Source organism: Dermochelys coriacea, chromosome 2 (assembly GCF_009764565.3).
Source record: "Dermochelys coriacea isolate rDerCor1 chromosome 2, rDerCor1.pri.v4, whole genome shotgun sequence".
NCBI classification, from domain to species: Eukaryota; Metazoa; Chordata; order Testudines; family Dermochelyidae; genus Dermochelys; species Dermochelys coriacea.
In genome coordinates this window covers 205818781-205841939 of record NC_050069.1, presented here as the reverse complement: position 1 = coordinate 205841939, position 23159 = coordinate 205818781, and the positions used below count along the sequence as shown (strand labels likewise).

Genomic DNA, 23159 nt, shown 5'->3' with positions numbered 1-23159 from the left:
ATAAGTATTTGTAAGATAAGGGCCTTAATGTGTTACAATAACTGGCACATACAAATCCATAAAATAAAATAATAAAGGATCTACCTTAGCAAAACTGAGCTGTCATATACTAAGAGTACCACCACATCATCTGCTACACAAGGGCTTCCCTCTGGCACTATGGTCCTGATCCAAAGCCCAATGACTTCTATGGGGTTTGGATGACAATTAGCTCTTAAACCCAGTTTGTCCATACAGTAGATAAATCTGAACACAGTAAGTCTACAGGAGTCTTCTGAAACATTTTGATACCATTCAGAATTTAGCAACCTGAAAGTTCCGATTAGTAAGGGAGACTTAACTACAATACTGACAGGGATATGATTGATACTCTGTGTCCAGAAAAGGATCAAAAGCAACTTTTACTGAGCCATAGTATTACCTGGGATGTTTCTTCATTGATCTTCATTTTCTCTCTTAATCCCTTCCACCACTCTGAATAAGAAGGATATTTCCATTCCATTAGAACAAGTTGTTCTAAAAGCTAAAAAACACACACAGACAAAATTTATCCTCTTTCAAAACATAAACCTCAGAATAATTTCTTCAAGAAAATCTAACAATCATAAACCAAGATCCCAGCACAATACAACATCTACTTTTAAATTTTAATTTTGGATTAGATACTGAATGCATAGCATAAATATACTGCATGAAAAAAATGCTTTTCCTAGAACTATTTTTTTTAGAATTTACTCTCTTTCTACAAGTCAAAGAAAGTTATAAACACCTTGCATTACATTACCTGCTCAGTCACAGCATTTATGTCACCTAATAAATTTGCAGCAGGTCTCACATTATTCCCCAGCTCTTCTGCACAAATATCAACCTATTTTAAAAAAAAATAGTTTTTAGACAAAAGAACACTGAATCAACCAGGAATATTTTTAAGTCAATACGACTTACACTGTAAAATAGAAGAGTATTTTCTAACAACCTCATTAGTCCTCACTTTGGCTTTAAGAGTAATTTCCTCTAATCTTCCTGGAAGTGCTATTCAAAAGTTGATTTACTCCAAGTAAAAACCTATTGTACATACCCATTTTGAGACATTCATTTGTACCCTTAGCACCGACTTACTGCTTCTGTTATACCTCAGACACACAGTACTATATATAACTGTTATTACTATGTGAAGAGCCCAAGCTGGACACCTTTGGAGGAGACCAGATGAGGACTAATTATGTTTCAGACTACTGAAAGCCTGCAATCAGAGAGCAGAACTGACTGTTGCCCTTGGACACATGGTTTACAATATTTTGAAATGGGGGATGGGTAAAATTGTGTTTATATCCTACCCTTCCTAATACAGACAGCTTGCCAGAAGTATTCATTTGTTAAGTAGCCTTTCCTCCTCTACTTTCATTGTTTCTAAGTGGTCAGGCTCTGATAGTGAGCAGCAAGATCTTGCTTGCTTTCACTGTAAATACAAGATAATGTTTTTAAAAGGATCCGGCTGAGAGAGGGATCCGTTATTATGAACAATTCCACAAGTTCAAAAAACTTTGTTTCTGATCAAGGAAACTATAGTCCTATACATAATACATGTGCATTATGGGCCCAATCCCTGTGCTATTGCACTTAATAGGAGCTTTGCCATTAATTCAGTGGGAGCAGCATCAAGTCCCATATGCTCGGAATAACATTATACTGATTTTGAAAATATCAAGGGAATTAAAAACAAATAAAAATAGTTATTTTGGAGAACTATAGTGATCACATGCATTGCACTGCACTGTCAATATGACAAAGATCATCACATGAAAGAGCAGGTTATTACAGAGAGAGAGAGAGAGAGAGAGCGCGCGCGCTAACCTACAGAGGGTGCGGTTCAAATTATTTTCCTAGATTACCTGGATAATCTTTACATCTGGTCGAAATCTTGGTGGAAGTCCAAAGTGCAAAATCCAGTTCAACCTGGCACCAAACAATATTATTACATCAGCATGTTGCAATGCCCTAATAATGGAAAACAAGAGAAAAACATGAAATGTAAATATTTTTTATATTTAATTGCTTTTCAAAAATGGCAATAGTTCCAGATGGCACAGCAGCCCTATCATTTAGGAGAATAAAATAACACCTCTTGCTTCCCTCCAGTCTATATTTGTTTAACTCAGCAAGCTAAAAATCTTTTATACTGACAACTGTCTCTTCAGTTTATATAAGCAGAAGATTTTCTGAATTTCTAAATAAAGCACTAAGTTCTTTCTAAAACAGCGTTCATTTTGTGAAAGTAAATATTATTAGAGCAAAAAACAAATGAACAAAAACCTTATTTTAAAAGAACGTTGAGGTAGCAAAGTCAAGCACTCAAAAATTAGAAAATACCAGAATGAAGGTTGACCATGCAACTAGGGTGACCAGATGTCCCGATTTTATAGGGACAGTCCTGATATTTGAGGCTGTGTCTTATATAGGCGCCTATTACCGCCCACCCTCTGTCCTGATTTTTCATACTTGCTGTCTTGTCAGCCTACACACAACCTTAATTCAGCCCTCAGGTGTGTATAACCAAGGTGTCCCAGCTGCTGAGCAAAATACCTAAGGTGTAGTTTTTAAGTTCTCAGATTTATTAACAACATACTCCATAATGATGAAGGTATTTTGCTCAACACACAACTTTGTTTACGTTTAAGTATATAGGAGTTTCTGCTGCAAAGTAAACCCACTGTACACACATACCTATAAGCGCTCTATAAGCAAGCTCACACTAATTTGTTGGTGACTACCATTATTTTTTTAAAACACAATCTTCAATATATGTCTCTTCAATCCAATTAAAGGATTTACAGAGACCCTAGTTCAATTAAACTGGAATGTACTACAAATGATATAAAAGCGAGGCTGCATAAAGCAAAATTTGAAATGTGATACTCCATTTTATATACACCTTTATAGCCTTAAAGGTCAGAACACTGAATATGCCAGTAGTTTTCTGCTACATGTAATGTAACTTGTTTACATACTTCATTTTGTGCTATAAACTACATGTTAAAAATACTACGTGGTCTGATATAGGCTTAATATTTATACAACAAAATGTAACTCAAAAGAATTCAGACTAGCTTTTGCCAAAAATTACTAGCGACTCCCAAGCTTTCACCCTGGATTCAGTTCTAAGCAGCATTTGACACAAGCTGTGTAAAGCTACTGGCTTTATCCACTGCCATAAAGCAGGGCACGAAATGCGGCTGCACTTAAACTTTTTTTTGCTTTTTGTGTTAGGCCTTCCACAGTATTTGTAACATTACAATTTGCTGCATCTTTAATGGTATGTTCCTATTAGTTTCCCAGAAGATAGGATTGGAAGCAAAGCCTTGGTTTATACTGACCTGGATCTGGCTGCAGCTACACAGTTTGGATGGTTGTCAGGAACAACTCCTTTTCCCATTGGGGTAGGCAAAAACGGCAGCCCGCACTGGTCCACCAACTTTCTAATGCTGTTTTCAGCACGTGAATAAGCAGCACCTACAGGAAACAAAGTATAAAGCAGGGTTTAATGTGATCTCTAATTATGTCTTTTCATGGCCTCATTTAAACAAGGTGCTTAAGTAAGGGCTTAACTTCAAGCATGTGAGTGAATAGTCCCTCTGACTTAGAAATACTCATATGCTTAAAATTACAAATATGCTTAAATGTTTCTCTAAAACAGGAGGAGAACAGTGTGATCTCTGAAACATGTACTCTTCAACTAACCTAAATAATCATATTATATAGATGGGGCTGGTAGCGCTGCCTATTATTAAGACAGCCTGACACTTCCCATTACAAAACCCTGTTTTCAGTTGCTTGTAACTTGCCAAACTTTGTTTGGCTGAGACTTTCCATGGCAGGTGTCTGCCACATGCAGAATGTGTTCAGAAAAATTTCTACCAAAATGGATTAGCTGTTTCTGAGAAAGAGGTTGGGGAAAAATACATTGTTTTGCTTATGGTATAAAATTCTGGCAATCCTTTCTCTGAGAAGTTCTAGCACCCCTGTGATTTGGCACAGGGAAGAGATAGGACTGGGACATGGTCACATTGTACGGAATGGGGCAGAAGGGGTCAAAAACTTGGGGTGTATAAGCAGAAGAATCTGTTCCCATTAGAGCACACTCCTCTCCAGAGCCTGGAATGGAACCTAAGATTCATGAGTCTCATCATTCCTCTGCTGCCAACAAGCATCTGTGAAATCCATTGCAAATTGTGTCTCTCATCTGGTCCACACAGAGAATGATAATCTACTACTGCTATATAGTTATCCCATTAGCTCAAGTGGAGGAAGTCTCTGCTGAAGATTTAAAGGTTTTAACCTGCTCATGAACCACATGCATGTCAACAGGATACCACATGATGGAATTTCTGTTTTTCAATTTGTTTTTTTAAATACTCAGGAAATTATGCACACAAAAACTATGTTAAAAGAAAATTACGGTTGCAAGGTCAAGCACTGGAAAGTTAGGAAATACCAGAATTAATGTCTGTACAGCCTTAATCCAGCCCCCCCCCGAATGTGTATGCATTACAATGAAGTATTTAACTATATGATCACATGCTATTTTTTCACCACACCGATCTCAGTCTGTGCACAAAATTAATAGTGCATAGTTGCTCATTAAGTGAGCACCATTTTATTTTCTCCTCACTGTTCAATATGTGGTCCTACTCCTTATTTACTGTACACTATTCAAACCAGGCTCTGAAAACAGATTACTTTCCCAATGGGTTTTTCTATGGTGCTTGTTTATCTGGTGTTTTACAAACACTACTTTATTTTCACAGTGAGATGAAAGGGTTTTATTTTCATTTTAAAGACTGGTATCTGAGATCACAGACATTAAAAGGTCAATAGAATCCACTAATTTTGGGTGCCCACTTTGAAGCACCTGGGACTTGATTTTTTCAGAGTATATAGCACTTCATACATTCAAAGCACAGCTCCCATTGACTTCAGTTGCAGCTGTAAATGCTCAGCACTTCTCAAATCAGATTTCAGAATCTGAAGGCAGGAGTCCAGAAAATGAGGGACACATAGTTATTGACCATCTGTGAAAAGTTTTCTTTAAGTGACCTGCATAGGATCATGTAGGAACTCTGTGGCAGAGGCAGGGATAGAATACAGTTCCCCAGGGTAGCATTCAACTGCCTTAATCATGAGACCATCCTTTCTCTTCCTGCAATCCCCTGCCTCAGTCACCACACACCTTCCAACTTCTGCAACAAAAGAGGCAGGGGTCCTATAGATAACGGCACTGTTCTTCACTCCACAACCCTGATTCATTCCCAGGTCTGTCCTATGCACTGAATGAGCGTTAAAAAAAAAAAAGTACACGATCATGTAATTAACAACTGTATCATAATACATACACACAAGGGGCCTGAATTAAGGATGCACAGGTAATCTTAATTCTGGCATATCTTTCAAGTACTTGATTTTTCAACCTTAATAATGGCCTTTTAACATTGTGTTTTTGTGGGTAACATAGTAATTTGTGTGTCATGCTTTACACTGAAGCAGCTAAAGACACCTTTACCTAACAGGAATTATGAGGTCTCCCAACGGCCGAAGCTTGGAAATTAGGGCGCTAGACATTTAGCATACGCAGTAGAAAGCACTGCAATTAAAATATTTGATAAGTGACTTTAGGGTCTCTCTTGGGTTTTAATCACCGACCATCTCCTAAGCACTTGAATGAACGTGCCAACAAAAGCACTCTGATTATTTAGTCATCTGCAAGATCTTGACTACTAGAAAACAAGTCCAATTTTAGAGGACTGGAGAACTCTGGTGTTTGGCAGGAAGAACATAAAAATTGTTCTAGTGGATCAGATTCGTGGTCCCTCTAGTCTAATACCTTGTTTCTAACAAAGGCGATCATCAGGTGCTTCAGAGAAAGGTGCAAGAAATCCCATAATAAGCAGATGTGGGATAATTTGACCTCAAAAAGGGTAACTGGTTTAAAACCTGAAGAATGAGGTTTTATAACCTTAGCAAAATTTTTTTCTAGCATTAAACTACAACTCTGGATATGTGCGTTATCCATACAAATGTCCAATTTCTCTTTGAATTTTGCTGTACTTTTGACTTCAGCAACATCCTGTGGCAATGAGTTCTGTGGTCTAATTACGCATTGTGTGGAAAAAAGTATTTCCTTACATCAGTTTCAAATGTCCCACTATTCAATTTCATTGAGTGTCCCTTTGGTCTTATTTATAGACCAGGGAGAAGAGATGCTCCTAATTTACCTTCTCTATACAATTCATTATTTTATATATACTCTTATGTCACATATTTGTCCCCATTCTATGAGTAAACAATCCAAAATTTTTCAATTTCTCTTTATGTGAGAATATAGAACCTCTCTCTCCGATATCAGAGCCTTCCATCTCTCATTCACCTGTTCATATTCAGCCAGCTCTCTAGTAACTGCCTAGGAATTCAGTGGCCTTTATGAAATAAATTGGTGGATTCAGTTCCAGGTGGATGTGTGTCTTCATCACAAAAAGCATCAGAACTGCCCCCCTTAGAAGAGAGGCAAAATGACTGAATGGGCATGGAGTCTGAACTACCCTCTGATCCATAGAGGGACCACCTCTAGATCAGAAATGAAATGCACTGGCAGAGTGTAGTGGAAAGTTTGTAATATAGCAATGACAGCAGCAGCTGTTGTATGGTTACAGAGTGGGCTTCATGATCCAGCTCTGGCACATTCAGTGAGTACAAATCAAATAATAAAGATCACTTTGGTTCGGTGTTCTGATTCTCACAGTAGAATGCAAGGGTATTAGACAGGTATATGTCAGAGAAGGGACTTTTACATTTTGACAAACAGGGTTTGTTTAAGCTTTGGTTGGAACAGGCTTTACACTTAGGACAATATTTACCCATTTGTTTTCCATATCAATTCAGTGTATTGTATTGACTTGACTTTCTCTAGAAGAAAAAAAATAAAGGGAAAATCTAGAGCAAGCCAGTGTATGTACAAGATAGAGGAAAAAAATATTCCAGTAGAAAAACAGATTTTTAGTTCCAAGTTTAAAGATGTTATTTTATAAACAGTGAAAGGAAAAAAAGATGCTTTAAATTTATGAGAAATATTACTTTGGTCACTATTTTTTCCAACACGTGGCAAAGTTCAAAGCTACATCAAATCATGTTACCTTTGCCAATGATTAGGAGAGGCTGTCTGGAATGTGCAAGGATAGATGCTGCTACAGATACAGCAGAGTGTTCTGCTGTGCAGACAGGAGGCGGCAAACAGCATTTAACATATCTGAAAGACAGACAGGCCAGCATCTTCAAAGGAAATGCAATGAAAAGCAAGCAATTCTCAAAAGGTAAAATCAGTCACTCGTAAAATAACAGTTTATTTTACACTTTCTATGGTATTTGTCAGAACAGCAACTTTATTTTACAAACAAAATTTAAATTGCTCATCATATTCAAACCAAATTTTTCTGAGAATAAGCCACTCCATAGAACAAACAAAATATTTAGCATGCTACAAAAATAACCCCCCTAATTTTAATATCTCCTTATTTTATATGTGCATCACACTGTGAACTAATAACCTATGCACATTTCTATTAACACATATATAGTCATTTTAAATCAAATTATTTGTCTTGGCAAAGTCTGGCATTCTGAACCTTTCCTTTCCTCTCTCTCATATGTGGGCAGCTACCTCCCTGTATAAACCCTCTCTTCTCATTATGGCAATAAAACAGCTGCAAAGGCTGCCCACTCTAGTTTCCTCCTCACCACTTTTGACGGTGTCCCCATAAAAGCCTGCAAAACCCACCACTTGATATCACAGGAGTACCTCAATTAACATACTACCTGCCATTCAAATGCCACCCCCTTAAGTCAATGGGACTTCAACATGTACTTAAGTGCTTTCCTGAATAGGAATGGGGCCAAGTACATGCTTAAGTGCTTTCCTCCCCAATGTAAACAGTCCTTGTATTCTCAATCTCTCATCATTATATATATTTTTTTTCAATGTCTCCTAGTAATTCATTGCCGATCATTGAACTCATCTCTTTCTCCTATATATTCCTAGTATTCTAGGTGAGAATGTACCACTGCTTTACATAATGGTATAACAATACTGTCATAATATTTCACTTCTTATAAATTCACCGCTGCATAACATAATAGAATACTACATCCATAAGCTGGACTGCAAGTAATATAATTTCAATGTGTTCAAGCCCCAATGGTAGGTTATGCAACCTTTCTTTAAAAAGAAAAAAATTATATATATATTACTTCAAATAGATTTTTTTGCTAAATGCAATGACCAATGGATTAAAAGATTATGTAGGTAAAACTCAGTATCTAACAACATCACCCATCCAAGTAACTTGTACTCACTTGACAGAGCTCTTGTTCACCTGTAGATTTACAAAGTCTCCTGGCATGTCAACATAACAGGCACCTGGACGACCATAGGTACTGCACCTCACTGCCTAGATTTATTGAAAGAAGAGAAGAGCACCATTTTAATCACTGTTTAAGAGAATTTTTAAAAATCTTGATACTTTAAAAAAAAAAATCAGTGTAATGAAGGAAGTGCGCTGTTTTATTCCCTATGCACCTGCAGGAAAACCCTCCTGGACACAATTTATAATGGGCTATTTTAACCTAACTTTTTAAATTCCCTCCTACCCCATTTAAGCCAGTTGATGTGAGCCAGTGGACAGAAGCTCTAGGATTGTAAATGCTTTGCCTCATTTACACTGAGACAGCAACAGTATCAGCTGTTATATCTGCAGTTACTAAGTCAAAATTTCCTGCTGAATTTCTGTTTAAAGTAGCATGATCCTTGAAGCCGCCATCTTCTATTACTTAGGATACCAGTGCTCCTGTTCCATAGATGCTGTGCTGAACTGGCACTTCTGGAAACAGTATTGCTTGTGACAGGATTTAAGTTGACAGGGTTATTGTGGTGCTGAAGTAGTGGCATGAGACTTTTCAAACCCAATCCTGGAGAGCTAAAATAAGGATCTCTCTGTGGAAAACCTAAATCTCACAAAATGAGCATCTAGCAATACTCCTTCATGGCCAAAATTGAAGAGATGAAGCTGTACATACTGCAGTCTTAACTCCTGCACCTCTGTCACACAGAATGTTTTTTTTAAAAGGCTTTATCCAACTCCCATTGAAGTCAACTAAAAGATTCTTGTGGACTTCAGTGAGAGTCAGATTGAGCCCATATGCTGTTTGTAACCTTATTCCATGAACTAACATATGGGAAAGATCGCCCAAGTGTTTACAGCGACCTTACTACCGGCTTGTTGATTAGTTAATTTGTAGGATTAGGGAATTAAATGATAAACAATTATTTCCAAAACTTGAGGAATTAAAGAGAAGCTGTCTAAATGCTAAACATGTGTTGCTATGTACTGTTTTGTACCTTTTCAATAACAGCAGGAATAGCTTCTAGGCTGCTGGGTCTGACAGAAAATTTGCTGTATAGCCTACAAGCTTCAACCTGCAAAAGTAAAAGGAAACATTACAAGAATCACATACTTTTTTCTTTATAAAAGTGTTGTGGTGATTAATTCACATTTATTGTTTACAAAAGAAATAAATTCCACAGAATATCAAGGCCTACAACAGCTTGTAATGAAACATGCTACAAAGAAGCACTTGACATGACAAACTCTACCTTTCTTATCATAGAAAAAACAGAATCTTTATCATGAAAAGAAATTATTTTAGTCACCAAAACAGATTCAATGAAGCGTTTTGCCTCTTTCTATCTTATTCAGCATGAATGGGTGTTCTACGTGCTGTGATAAAAAAACAAAACAAACCCAGCCTTCCAGAAAGCAAAAAGTTACATATTCCCACAAACTCAGAAGGGCAGATCCACAGCTGATTTCAGTGGAGCAATGACAATTTACACTAGCGGCGGATCTGCCTCCATTTATTTACCTGAAGCCTTTATGCAGAAAGTTATATATCTGTGTACCTGTGGGAATTCTTGGAAAGCTCCCATGATTTCCTGATTCCTGTCAGAGGAGCCTCCAATAACAATCAAAGGCCTGAAACAAGCACACAAAATATTTTATTTTTAAAAGCAAATTTTAAAAAAGCCCCAAAACAACAAAAAACACATCAAAAATCTGATTCTTAAAATATATATTTTAGGACCCAATCCTGCCCATCACTTAATGCTTCTTACAGAGATACTATGCACCTTCAGTTTCCATTGACCTCAATAGGAGAAGAGGGTGATCAGCACTTTACATCAGACTCTAAACAGCATTCATTTGCTAAAGAGTAAACTTTTTAGTATCCTTTAAGATATTACAATTACATTTCTTCCACAGTGCACAGTCATTAGAATAAGGAATCTAGGTAAGCCTCTTTCTCAAAGAGAGGTTAGAGATCTGCACTGAGCGTAGAGCCCTCTTCTGCACTGCAGATAAGTCATGCAGCAACAATTGGCCATACATTCTTCAATGATGGCTATGCTTCTATCACATCAAATTTTTACAATGCACCTGAACAGAGAGATGAGCAACATTTTAACATGACCATAGATGCCTATGTTATTAGTTTAGTTCTATATAGAGTGAAAGAGAGACAGAGCGTGTACAAGAGAACGTTGATATGGCACATGGAATATATCTTCATGTGGGACAGACTCTTAAAACCAGCGCTGTAAGTTATAAATGCCTTCCTCCCAGGATGAACGAAAACTAGTTCATTCAACTTCTAGGTCAGTATGATACTTTATAAGCTGTGAAATGATGAGTCAATACGAGACGGCCACTTGATCTGCTTATTTGAGTAACGTTAACTCCAGCATAGCACTCCATTAGCTTTTCAGGATTTTTCTCCAAAAACATTTTCCTCTGTAAATCCTTTTTATTGATTAGAGTATGCATAATAGGAGTACTTTAAAAGGCAAAACTAGAGATCCCCCAGTACATAAATCCAATCCTGGACACCACTGGGGACATTTGGATCTAAACCTTAATTTCACAAGCAGGCCACTTCTCTATAGTGAGCCAAAATTAAAACTTCTGATCCAAAAGTTTTGGAATACTGAGATTGGAACACTGTAGCTTGGTCTCATCTTGAACAAAAATCCCCATGGAAAACACATCTGAAGCATAAAAAACACCCACTTTTACCATTCTGGATGTTTTATTTTGTTGGGTAGTGGTACTTTACTTTCCTCTGAGATGTTAGATATAGGCTGACATCAGAACCTAGTTACGTCCACTTCAGGATGACAAGTCCTATGCCAATTCCATTTAGCTTTTCCAAATTTCATCTATGAAGAGGACTTTTGCAAAACCAAACAGCTCTGAGAAACATTCCCCACGCCCCCGATAAATTCATTGTACATTACTACAGGCATAATCCCATAAATGTTACTAATAGTAGCACTTACTACTGTGAGCAGCCTAGCTGCAGTCAAGAGCAGGTTAGGTAGAGAGAATATTGAAGTTAATGGAACTATTCACATTATTGAGTATTTTGCTCAGCAGTAAGTGTCTGTAGGATGAGACCTTTAGCTAAGCTGAAGAAACACTGATGCAACCACAGGTTACAATAGCATTATAAAGTGCTGCTCTTATCTGTAGTTTAATCTTATAATTGTCATGAGCAATAATACAATCTTTCATGGCAGCTACACCATGATAAAACTATATGCACTCAAAATGATTCTGACAAAAGCAGGGAATACTGTAGATCATTTTTAATAATGGATTATATTTTTTCTGAATGGAAGAAGAATTAAAAGTTTTCCCTCTTACAAGCATAATTTACAAGAGCTTATTAAGTGTCTACTTTAATTGAGCTCACATAGCAATTAGTAACAGGGTAGCAGACTCTCAGAGGGTACATCTACACTGCAAAGAAACAAAAGCCCCATGGCAGCGAGTCTCAGTGCTTGGATCAACTGACTCAGGCTCGTACTACAGGACTAAAGACAGCAGGGTAAATGTTCCTGCTTTGGCTGGAGCCCAGGCTCCAAAACTCAGTGAGGGGCGGGGGGTTCTCAAAGCCTGGTCTCCAGCCTGAGAAAGAACATCTACACTTCTCTTTTTATCCTCTTAGCACAAGCCCAACTCAGTTGACCCATGTCCAAGACTGGCTGGCTTTTTTTTTTGGGCAGAGTAGACGTACCCAGAGTGAAATCCTGGCCCACTGAAGTCAATGGGATTTCAGTGGGGCCAGGATTTCACCTTCAGATGTTAAAACCTTGCAAGGTAAATACTGGCAAGTTGTGCTGGCAGATGGGTCCAGTTAATTCCAACCAGAGCATTAAAGGTATAGAAGAGTCACTGCTTGTTACAGGAAATTAGGACAGAGAGGACCCTGGAGAGAAACCATAGAAACAGCCAAGCTCAATGAGAAAAGCTTAGGCTGAGGTTTAAGGTGTGTTATTTCTGAGTTACTAACATTAAATAAATAAATAAATAAAATGGTGGGTGAGAGGCAGTTTGGACAATAATTCAGGGTCTGTATCTCTGCTGGAAAAGGGGATAGAGACTCAGGCCATGTCTACACGTTGGGCAATATAGTGCCATTGCTATGCTGCTATAATCCCATAGTGTGAACACAGACTACAGTGAAGGGTTTCCCCCCCATCTCTCTAAGAACTCCACCTCCCAAGTCGACAGTAGCTTTCTTCTATTGACCTACCTGTGTCTACATCAGGGGTTAGGTCGGCATAGCTAAGGCACTCAGGGATGTGGATTTTTCACCACTGAATGAATGCATCTATTTCCATGACACCTACTATATGTAAGGGACAAAAACATAAGCATCTTGGACTAATGGTTAGACAATTAGCGTGTAGATTGATCTGATTCTCACTATACTATCAAATCTTCTGTCAAGCTAGAGGATAATCCACTTTCCTCATCTTCTGCCAAGATTGGAGATTTGTGCAAGATTAAATCAGGCATGCACAACCAGTCTCAGCCAAATTGGATTTTCAGGGGGAAAGTGCAAACATCAGCCAAACATATCTTACAAATTAACCAAAGTGATATGAAAGCTTCTTCCTAGTGACCAAACTCATCAATTATTTAAAAACAAAAAGTCACACCAGGATTTCTTTTGGTCAGGCAGTTTCATACATAACCAAGTATTTGTAACCAATTCTTGTGTAAAAAGCAGTTTGGATCCTATCCGATAAACTACAGTTCTCTATCAAGTGATTCTGTCAGCATATGCAAACACTGCTTCCTACATATGGAAATCTTCTAAAACCATCACTTTTGCTCTTTGCTAGCCAACTGTTTATTAACCTTATGGTCTGATGCACGTGTACCTAGTGCTATGCAATCTTCTACCGAAAATGTTTCACGTAACTCACTCAGCAACTTTATTTTTATTCACAAGCCAATTAAAGTTGCCATATTGGTGTGAAGACTTGTGGGAGTAAACACTATTGCTACTGCACTTTCATCTTCATTTAATTCAACATTTAACTGTTAAACAACATGCACCAAAAACCAAACATTTCATTATTACATAGGCCAATAATGAGAGGCAGTCATTAACCCAAAAGCATTTGTAAGCTTCTTTTTGGATTCAGAGCTGCTTCTACCCACTGCACTCATCAACAGAATATTAGAAGACTGGTTACCACCTTGATTTTCACATGTATCCGGGTACATTACACAGTAAATAACTGGATTTTACAGAACATATGATGTAGCAAGGCAGGAGGATTTTTATCTCTGAAAATGAGAAAAATTAAACTAGATCAGTTGTACTGAAGAAAAATGAATTCACTTCTCATTTCCAATGACAAAACTTTTTATCAAATATCAAAAAGGTAGAAATATCTGCAATGAAGAGCAATAAACCAAAAAAATCCGAATACAAGTTTGGACAACGATTGTGCTAATACTTAGAATTAGTAAGAGGAAATGTAGCTACATTACCAGCAATTCATGTTCGCATTTGCCATTCCGCCCAGAGCATGTATGAGACCTGGACCAGAAACAACAAGACATACTCCTGGCCTAGAGGCAAAATAGATCAGAAGGAAAATGAAAAATACAGAACAACAAGAATTAGACAAATGCTCAACTTCAAGAATATTAAACTTTTAGAGAGCGACAGTCAAATTGCATCATATGGATGGATGCGCTTGGAGCCAGAGAGGCAGATTAGGAATCAAGGGCTATATCTACACTAGAAATGCTGCAGCTGTAGCGTAGACACTACAGCAACAGAAGGAGTTCTGTCGCAGTAGTAAATCCCCCTCCCCGAGAGGTGGTAGCTAGGAAGAATTCTTACATCGACCTTGCACTCTCTATACTGGAGCTTAGGTCAGGTTAACTACATCTCTCAGGGGTGTGAATTTTTCACACCCCCAAGTGATGTAGCTGTGTTGACATAACTTTCTTGTGTAGACCAGCCCTAGGATTACCCAGATCCTCTTTATGAAAAAACAAAACAAAACACGTGGACAAGGTATGAAAGTAGTTTTCTTCAGCTTTGCAACTTGTGAATGCTGCACTTGTAGTTAGCTCAGGACCGCATAACCTATGCCAGGGGTGGGCAAACTATGGCCCACGGGCCAAAACCGGCCCCTCAGGGCTTTGGATCCGGCCCGTGGGATTGCCCCGCCATGGTGTGGCAGGCTCCGCACCGCTCTCAGAAGCTGCCGGCACCACGTCCCTGCGGCCTGGGTGGGGGGCGGCAAAGGGCTTCGTGCATTGCCCTTGCCTTCAGGCACTACCCCCTGCAGCTCCCATTGGCCGGGAACGGGGAACTGCGGCCAATGGGAGCTTCAACCTGGAGGCATGGCAAGGGCAGTGCGTGGAGCCCTGTCCCCACCAGGGGCCGCACAGGGACGTGGTTCCAGCAGCTTCCTGGAGCTGTGTGGCGTGGGGCCAGGGCAGGCACGCAGTGAGCCTGCCCTGGCCCCGGTGTGCACTGCTGCCACCCCGGAGCCACTTTAGATAAGCGGCGCCAGGCTGGAGCCTGCACCCGAACCCCTCCTGAACCCCATCTCCCTGCATCTCGCACCCCTCCTGCACCCCAGCTCCACGCCCTGAGCCCCCTGCTGCACCCCAACTCCCTGCCCTAAGCCCTCGCTGCACCCCACACCCCTCCTGCACCCCAGCCCCCTGCCCTGCGCTCCCTCCCGCAGTCCGCACTCCTGCCCTGAGCCCCCTCCTGCAGTCTGCACCCCTCCTGCAGTCCACACCCCCCTGAACCCCAACCCCCTTCCCTGAGCCCTCTCATACACCCCACACCCCTCCTCTGCCCCAATCCCTTGCCCTAAGCCCGTTCCTGCACACTGCACCCTGCACTCCCACACCCTGCACTCCCTCCCACGCCCCAACCCCCTGACCCGGCCCTGCATACAATTTCCCCACCCAGATGTGGCCCTCAGCCCAAAAAGTTTGCCCACCTCTGACCTATGCCCTGGTGATCAAAAAGCTCCATTTCTGTAACTGCCTTTAACCACATCTACTCCATCACTGGCAGCCTATTATTTGGAAGACAGTGGGAAGTTTAGTCCCTGGCTTGAGCTACCATGATCATACTGTGCTCACCCAGGGTTTCCTGCATTGGTTGCCTCTAAAGGGTTGATTTAAACTGACATTGCTGATACTTAATGATGTAGATCCAGGGAGTATTCGAAACATCCCCTTGAATCTCAGCCTGATGGGTTTGTGTGTTCAAGCCACCCTCTTTTTAAGATTCTCCATCATAGAACACTGAAATGTAAGTGAAGGATCTTAGGGTGAGAAATTTGCTGTCCCTGAAATCTGTCTCATTTCTTTTCACTTTTAAAATCCTAAACATTTTGTATTCTAGAAGATGTTTTGTTTAATTTCACCACTACTATATATTCTCTCTCTCTCTCTAGAATGACTTTTCCCTCTCCATTTTGCCTTCTCTCCCCATCTCTGTCAGATGTCCATGATTAAATTATATTTATTTTAAGATTTTAGGAGTTTTAAATGCATTTTAAATTGTTTATTAAAATATACAGCACCCAAAGGACTTAATAGAGTGAGTAGGGTAGGATGTGTACAGAGTACTGGGCCCTTTATAGAATAATTCATAATACATAAAGCTACATGAAGACGGTATTAATACTGAACAGTTAAAGGGACAGCGTCAACCTAAAAACATTATTTTGTCTGATTTTTTTTTAAAGCCTACAGTTATTAAAAGTAACAGACACTATAACTGGAAAAAGGAGTGTGTTTAATTTCTGCATTTTACAGCACTGTCTAGTTGGTTTCACTTTTTCCCCTCTTATAATCAGTCCTCTAACTTTATACATGGGGGGGGGGGGGAATTGACAACAGGGGACAGATTTTTATTTTTTTTTTTACATAAGGAAACAATTATAAAAAAAACAGTGCAGAGGGATTCAGGAGCATCAACAGAACATGAAAGCTACTTTTAATTCATAGTTGACAGTGACCCCTTAAACACTTTGACCACATTTTCCATTCCATCCGAATCCTGCTCAACGAGGAGGGGCGGATCAAGGGAAAGTAGCATAAAGATATCTTTGTACTTCCCCTATTCTCAGCCCATCCTCAACATTAGTAAGAGCAGCCTCTAACTATAGTTGGCTAAAAGTTAACAGCCCTTAAGGGGCCATTCTTGTAGCACAGAATAGCTAGAGTATGGTAGCAATCTGGCCCTGCCCCCTACACCAGTGGCTATGGGGTTGTGGTGGGAAAGAGTCATCACAGAACCATTATGCTGGCATTATGCTAAATTGGAACACTTTTTATGGCAGCGGTAGAGTGGCCAGTTCCACTAGCTTTACAGACCCTTTACATGGAAAAACAGAAAACTGGGCTCTTTATTAAACATTTATTCAGAGAAGAAAAATCAAATTATCAATATTTTATGTCTTATGTCCAACTCTGAAATGGACAAAGGTGTAGCAGATCTCCCATCCTAGAACAAAGACATAGCACATCTCCCATACTGCAATAAACCGTGGTAGCTTTAGTTTTGACTATTTTTATATGAGTGTATTGGGCTTAAGGTGTTGCATTAGTATTTGGAGGTTAAAAAAAAGAAGAAGTAGTAAAACTGAAGAAAAAGTTTGAGAGGCGCAATGTTGTCCCTCTCCTAGTGAGACTTAACCACTCAATTTGTGCAGGTCACTGTTCCTGCGTTGTGAGTTACGTCGACAGCAAAGCTGATACAGCAGTGAAGTGCTACCTGTAACTCTAGATTTATGTTCCAACTATCACAACAGCATCTCCATGCAATAACGTGCAGCTTGTGTAAGTGCTAACCTTACACAGTTTTGGGTATAGAGCTTAATCATTCACTTAATATTTATTAATACAGCAGGGCTACGTGCCATACATGTTCTAAATACTAGTTATGTTATTGTGCCCCTCTCCCAAATGGAAAAAAAATTTATTTGGCCATTTTTAACTTAGATGCAAGTTTTAAGAAACAAAATTTTGGTGGGTTTCTGTACATGAAAATAGCTGATTTAGTTACCTCAAATAAGACTAACAGAGATGGTGCATTTTTGAGCATATGGTTCATTTATCTGAAAATGTAAACTAATCTCACTTCCATTCCTCAATGGATAATTCAACTTCCTGAAGTCACTAGTGGCTAAATCTCAACTTAGATTAAGGAAGTTAATAGATGCAGAATGATATACAGATATTTACACTCAATCTGTGTAAATATAGATATACCTATGCAGTTCTTGTGTCATTTCAAAGAGGCACCCTTTAGCTTTACAGTCTTACTCCATTTGCTTTAACTCATACATCATTTCCAAAAATGGAACTGACAGTGCTCTAGCTCAAACAATTCCCATGTTTTATATAAAATAAATATGCAGCTTACCTTCCCGTCAGGTACCCAACAGCAGAGGCAGCATAGCAAGCCTATTGAAGAGCACACAAGGTTACTTACACATATCCACATTTCAGCCTCTCCACATGCCAAAACTTTTAATCATAAAATTTAAACTAAATTAGCATCTTAAACATAAGAATTGTTCTGATTAATGGATCTTACGCTAAGGAGGTAACATTCCACAGCCATCCCTTCCAAAGGTTATGAGTAAGGGTGCGTTATATACACTATTAAACCGGACACTCCCAAGGACCTGCAAATATCCTTTAGCTAGGAGTCTGTAGGCAAAGGCTGAGTGACCACACACTTTTATGGAAACACAAAAACAAGCATCCTCCTTTTCCCTCCAGGCTCTTCTTCTGCATGCTCATTCATGTCATGAAGGTTGATGACATTTACTTTTTTCATCTTTTTTTTTTTGTGTGCGTTCCCGCTTGCTATTGCACAAGGATATTGCATCAATTGAATCTGTAAGATGGGTTTTAAAATAGGAGACTGAATGTGCTTCGGTCATTAAAATGATCACTTTTACCTAAAGGCTTAATCAGCTGAAAATGTGGGAAAACTGGTCTTCCCAACTAAACTTCTACTGTCTTAGAGGCTAAGTGGTTGGCAGTGGGATATAAATAGGAGGGTATGAGTCATACTAACTAGATATCCTTAGACTCAGTGAGCCAAATTCAGAAATTATGTGTAAGGAGATTTAAATTACACATTGTGTAATTTACACTCCCTTGGATTTGTATCTGCTTACCAGAGAGGGCTAGAAGAGGGTGTAGGTTTCACAACTTAGACTCTGATGAATTTGGCCCAGTCTTTTGTGTACAGCATTGCTTCCCTGGGACAAAGAGCCCAGAAAATTGTCAAACTGTCCCTCCTTACCCTCAGACTTTTTTTTGATGCCAGGATAAATCTGGGCTCCTTTTGTATTTTTTTAAGTTGCTTTTCTGGCCACCGATGACCTGGTCATATGGTAAACATCTGGGATCTACTATAACAGCAATAAGAAATTACATCTTGTTTTCCTCAATGAGTATTCGGGGAACTTGACAGAAAATAACTGTAGAATATGTTCTACTGTTTGTACACTTTCAAACATCTTTTACAAGGAGATGAGAAAAACATAACTGAACTGTCATCTATTTCTTGAGTATTAATGTGACAAATTTCTTCCCCCTCCTGCTGAAAACATGTCAATGTACAAATGTTTACAGATGACAGTTGGAGGGGGTGGTCGATTAACAAAGTTCTTTGTACCTCAGAAGCCAGGCGTCATGGCAACAACACATTTTCTAAGTGAGTGGCAAAATAAAACAGCATGTAAAATACCTCTTCAGATACAGCGATTGCCTTTAAAATCTTCACAGTTTTGCTTTTTCAAGTGGATAACGTTGCAGTGCTACCTGTACTAAGTACAGGGTAATACCGTGAACATCATTGTGATGGAAATTGTAAAGATTTTATGGTGAACGCTGTACCCAACTTAGTACAGGCCAAGGCACTTTCTCTTTCACAAAAACAACAACAAGAAAAAACAGTGCCTGCACTCCTGTTATATATTAACTTAAATATTAGAGCTGAACAAAATTTTTGCAACAAATAGTAAATTCGCAGAAAAATGCACTTTTGGGGTAACAAAACTATTCACAATTTGGGCCACATTCAGCAAATGGTTTCAGCTGAAAAAAATGGTCAAAAAAAAAAAACAAAACAAAAAAAATCCATGTTGAAACAAAACATTTTTGACATTTAGTTATTTTTTAAAAGTGAAAAATTCCCCAAAATGATGGAGAGGCAGCAGGGCCAAATTTGAGTGGAATTGTGACCCCATGTGGCAGCTCGCAACACCCAGAGCAGGGAGGCACTGATGCAGGTGAATGTGGGGTAGGGTCACTCTCCAACACCCCCTTCCCCACTACCGGGGCTACCCCTCTGCCTAGGCTCAGACAAGTTACTCCTGGGGGAGTTCTGTCTCACTGCACATGCGCAGAATTTATGTCCCCCGCAGATTTCCTTGTTTCCCCACAGAAAAATGACTTCTGCCAGGGAAGCCGCAAAAGCGGTCACATGCCCCTTCCTGGCAGCGTAGGCAGGTTGGTTCGGGTGCCCGGAGCAGCCAGTAGAGATGTAAATCATTGGGGGGGGGGGGGAGGGGAAGGGGGAGCTGGGCAGTCCTTTATGCGACACACACACACACACACACACACACACACACACTTCCTCTCGCTCGCTATTGCAGTACGTTTGGTGTGGAGGGGCAGGGCTTTGGGGTGTTTCTGAGGAGGTAGGTGTGGGACAGGTTCCATCCCCTCAGGCAGAGCAGAATATAGCAGCCTGCCTGCTTAGTGAATTATTCCCATTGTCTTTGTGAATTCCCCCAGGAGTATAAAACAGGTGTAAAAGTTTTACGGCTCCTTTACATTGTCAGAGTGCTGTAAGGACAGTATGGCCTTATAAATGCTTATGGTGCTTCAATGATTATAACTGGTTTAACTTTTTGAACTGAAAAAATTTCTTATCAAAGTGTGCTCCAGGAACTGTTTGCCAATTCCTTTTCTGGAGACGGTCAGTCGCCAATATAAATTGAGAGTTTGATTCCCTGGTCCTCACTTGCTCTTCAGTTGCCTGTGTTGTAACACTCAGCATACAGCTACATGTATTTGTTGACTAATAACTAGAAATAAAGGGTGAAACCTAGCTACGTTACTATTAGACACGGGGGGTTGGGGATTTCCTCCTATGCTCCCCACTTTCATTCTCCCACCATTGTATTGTAGTTTAAACAGATTACCAAATTAACTGGAACCAGAGTGATTACACTGCATTATTTGGATAAATAAAATATGCAGAATTTTAAAATAGTGTGTGCAGAATTTAATTTTTTGGTGCAGAATCCCCCAGGAGTAGAGAAGTGTCTGTTAGCCTAGGGCTCAATGATGGGTTAATCCAGTCCTGCTGATTGCTCTCTATAAACAGATTGTGGAGTAAACACAAGGCACAAGAACAAAAAGGTATAAACTGACCGTAAATAAATTCAGGCTTGAAATTAGAAAAAGGTTTCTAACCATCACAGAAGTGAGGTTTTGGAACAGCCTTGCAAGTAGAGTTGCTAGGGAAAACATCTTAATTAGTTTTAAGAGAAAGATGGATAATTAATTCCAATTAATAGTCTGGATTAATAGAGAATCCCTGAAATGGAAAAAAAAAAAAAAACAAAAAAAACAAAAAAAAAAACCATAAAAAGCCTCCAATAAGAAAAGGATCAAATAAATTTTATACACTGAGGCCATCTACAGAAACAGCAGAGAAACAGAAATCTGAGTGCCCATATGACAAGGGTCCGATAGAAATAAGAGGGTCAGCCCTCTTCAATAATTACTGAAAACAAGGTATAAAACTGAGGTCAGTGGGTGGGACCTCAGAGTTTTCTGAGCCCACCAGAGAAGGTGTTGAACCTATAAAGAGCTACCAGACACTTAGACCAGCCATGTGACCAGCTCTCCCCTATCCCAAGCATAACTAGGATTGAGCAGAAGTTGGGAGATTTCATTTTAGAGACCGTATGTCACTTCATGTTCTTTAATATATAAGTAACTGAAAAGTACCTTGTTGAATCTGCACTCTTTCTAATGAGATCTGAAGGAACCATATTTTGTATTTCAACTAAGTGAAACTATACAATTGTTATTCCTTTGCAAAACAAAGTAAATTGGCCTCAGAGTGCCTCAAACAATAACTTTAGTCCATTACTTTTGATGTATTCAACTAGTCTCTTTCAAATTAAATACCAGAAATAGCAGGGAGCATATTCATAAGAGTTCCTTAAATCAAGGTGCATCCTCATTCCCTGGAGAATCATTTAAACTGCAATAAATTTTAGAGATAAAGGACTGATAAGTGATGATTATAAGTAAATGTAATAAGAAATCTTGGTGATTTATGGTCTTCTATGATATAGCTGCTGGGCCCCAACACTGGTCTATATTAATCACTTGCAAGACTGCATGTATATTTTGTGTTCAGTAAATGATCGGAACATTTGGTGTATCTATAAAACTATGAATATACTTGTTGATTGGCTAAGAATAATTAAGTCCCCTGATTTGAGAAATACTGTCCAAGTTTCAAGTTGACCTGAGAAGAACCCAGTTTTAAAATTAGTAAGTTATCACTCTGAGCTTAATAAAAAGCAGTTATCCTAATTAAATACTATTCACATGTTGGCTTTAATATTTATTAAATTGGCCATTTTTTTTTTTTTTTTTTTTTTAAGATTTTATCTTAAAATCTAACTGGCACCTCGGCAAAATCATTAAACTGACTCCCGCTTACATGATACAGTTGCAATAAGCAAACAGGAATGTTTTGATGTGCTCCATTAATGTGGCTGGTGCAGGTCACTGGGACAGAACAAATATGCTAGCAATGGAAAGAGAAAAGTGACCCACCACTTAGTCATTTTTCTTAATCACATTGAAAACAAGGCCAAACTTAACATAGGATCAGATGTTCATCTATCGCCACCTCTACTAGAAAGGTAGAGCAAGAGCTCAGAGAAGAGGACATTTGAAATGATGGACATAACACTTCACAAACATTTGAAACAATGAGGAATTAATGATAATGGGGTGGGGGCAGATAAAGAACAATGAATGAAGTTAAGAAAAAGGAACATTTAGGTAAGTGTGAGAATAAACTGACAGTGAAATATGTAAGACTGCGGAAAGGTCTCCCAAAGGAAGTGGCTGAAGTCATCACCTGGTATGTTTAAAACAGTGCACAGAACACTAGAAAATGTATTAGAGAGAGAACTGTGCACGTACAGGGAGATGGAGTAAATGACCTAATAAGTCTTTTCTATTTCTAATTTCTATTGATGGGACCCTGGAACACAAACTCCAGGAACACTCACCAATTTTATTGAAACTCCCAGTAAAACAAAGATCACTTATGACTAAGGCTAAGATTTTTAGTAAGAATCACGAACAGGGCACAGGCAATAATGAAAAATTCACGGAAGCCCATGACCGCTTGTGACATCCCCTCTAGTGTTATCTGGATTGGTGATCTGCTAGGTCACTTCAATCCTTGACTCTGGGAGCCAGCCTTACCCTACTCTGCTGTGAGAGCCCCCATTCCCGGGCTGTTCACGCACAGTCTCTGGCATGTAAGCTGCTCCTTGGATTGTGCAACCGAATGACACTAGCCAATATCTCTTGCTGGACCCTGCAAGCTTATACGAGTTCGTCAATTTAACAAAGAAATTGATATGTACCAGG

At 39.3% G+C, this 23159-nt stretch overlaps 1 protein-coding gene across 7 annotated transcripts in view; it reads right to left on the bottom strand.

Moving 5' to 3' along the window:
- HACL1 (2-hydroxyacyl-CoA lyase 1) overlaps positions 1–23159 on the bottom strand; it is a 47847-nt gene that overhangs the window by 19772 nt on the left and 4916 nt on the right. For 5 of the 7 annotated variants that reach the window (XR_005290828.2, XM_043509105.1, XM_038388248.2 and 2 more), the window contains 10 exons: positions 17869–17909; positions 13950–14030; positions 10004–10076; positions 9443–9520; positions 8401–8495; positions 7185–7297; positions 3375–3510; positions 1893–1998; positions 785–868; positions 422–523 (listed from right to left, as the gene is read on the bottom strand). Coding sequence is in view for 6 of the 7 variants with exons in the window: in XM_043509105.1 (XP_043365040.1) it covers positions 422–523; positions 785–868; positions 1893–1998; positions 3375–3510; positions 7185–7297; positions 8401–8495; positions 9443–9520; positions 10004–10076; positions 13950–14030; positions 17869–17909 (909 nt within the window). In the remaining variant the exon portion in view is untranslated. Of the gene's footprint in view, positions 1–421; positions 524–784; positions 869–1892; positions 1999–3374; positions 3511–7184; positions 7298–8400; positions 8496–9442; positions 9521–10003; positions 10077–13949; positions 14031–15430; positions 15481–17868; positions 17910–23159 lie in introns of those variants that run through there. The other 2 variants (XM_043509106.1, XM_043509107.1) reach the window with 2 other exon arrangements.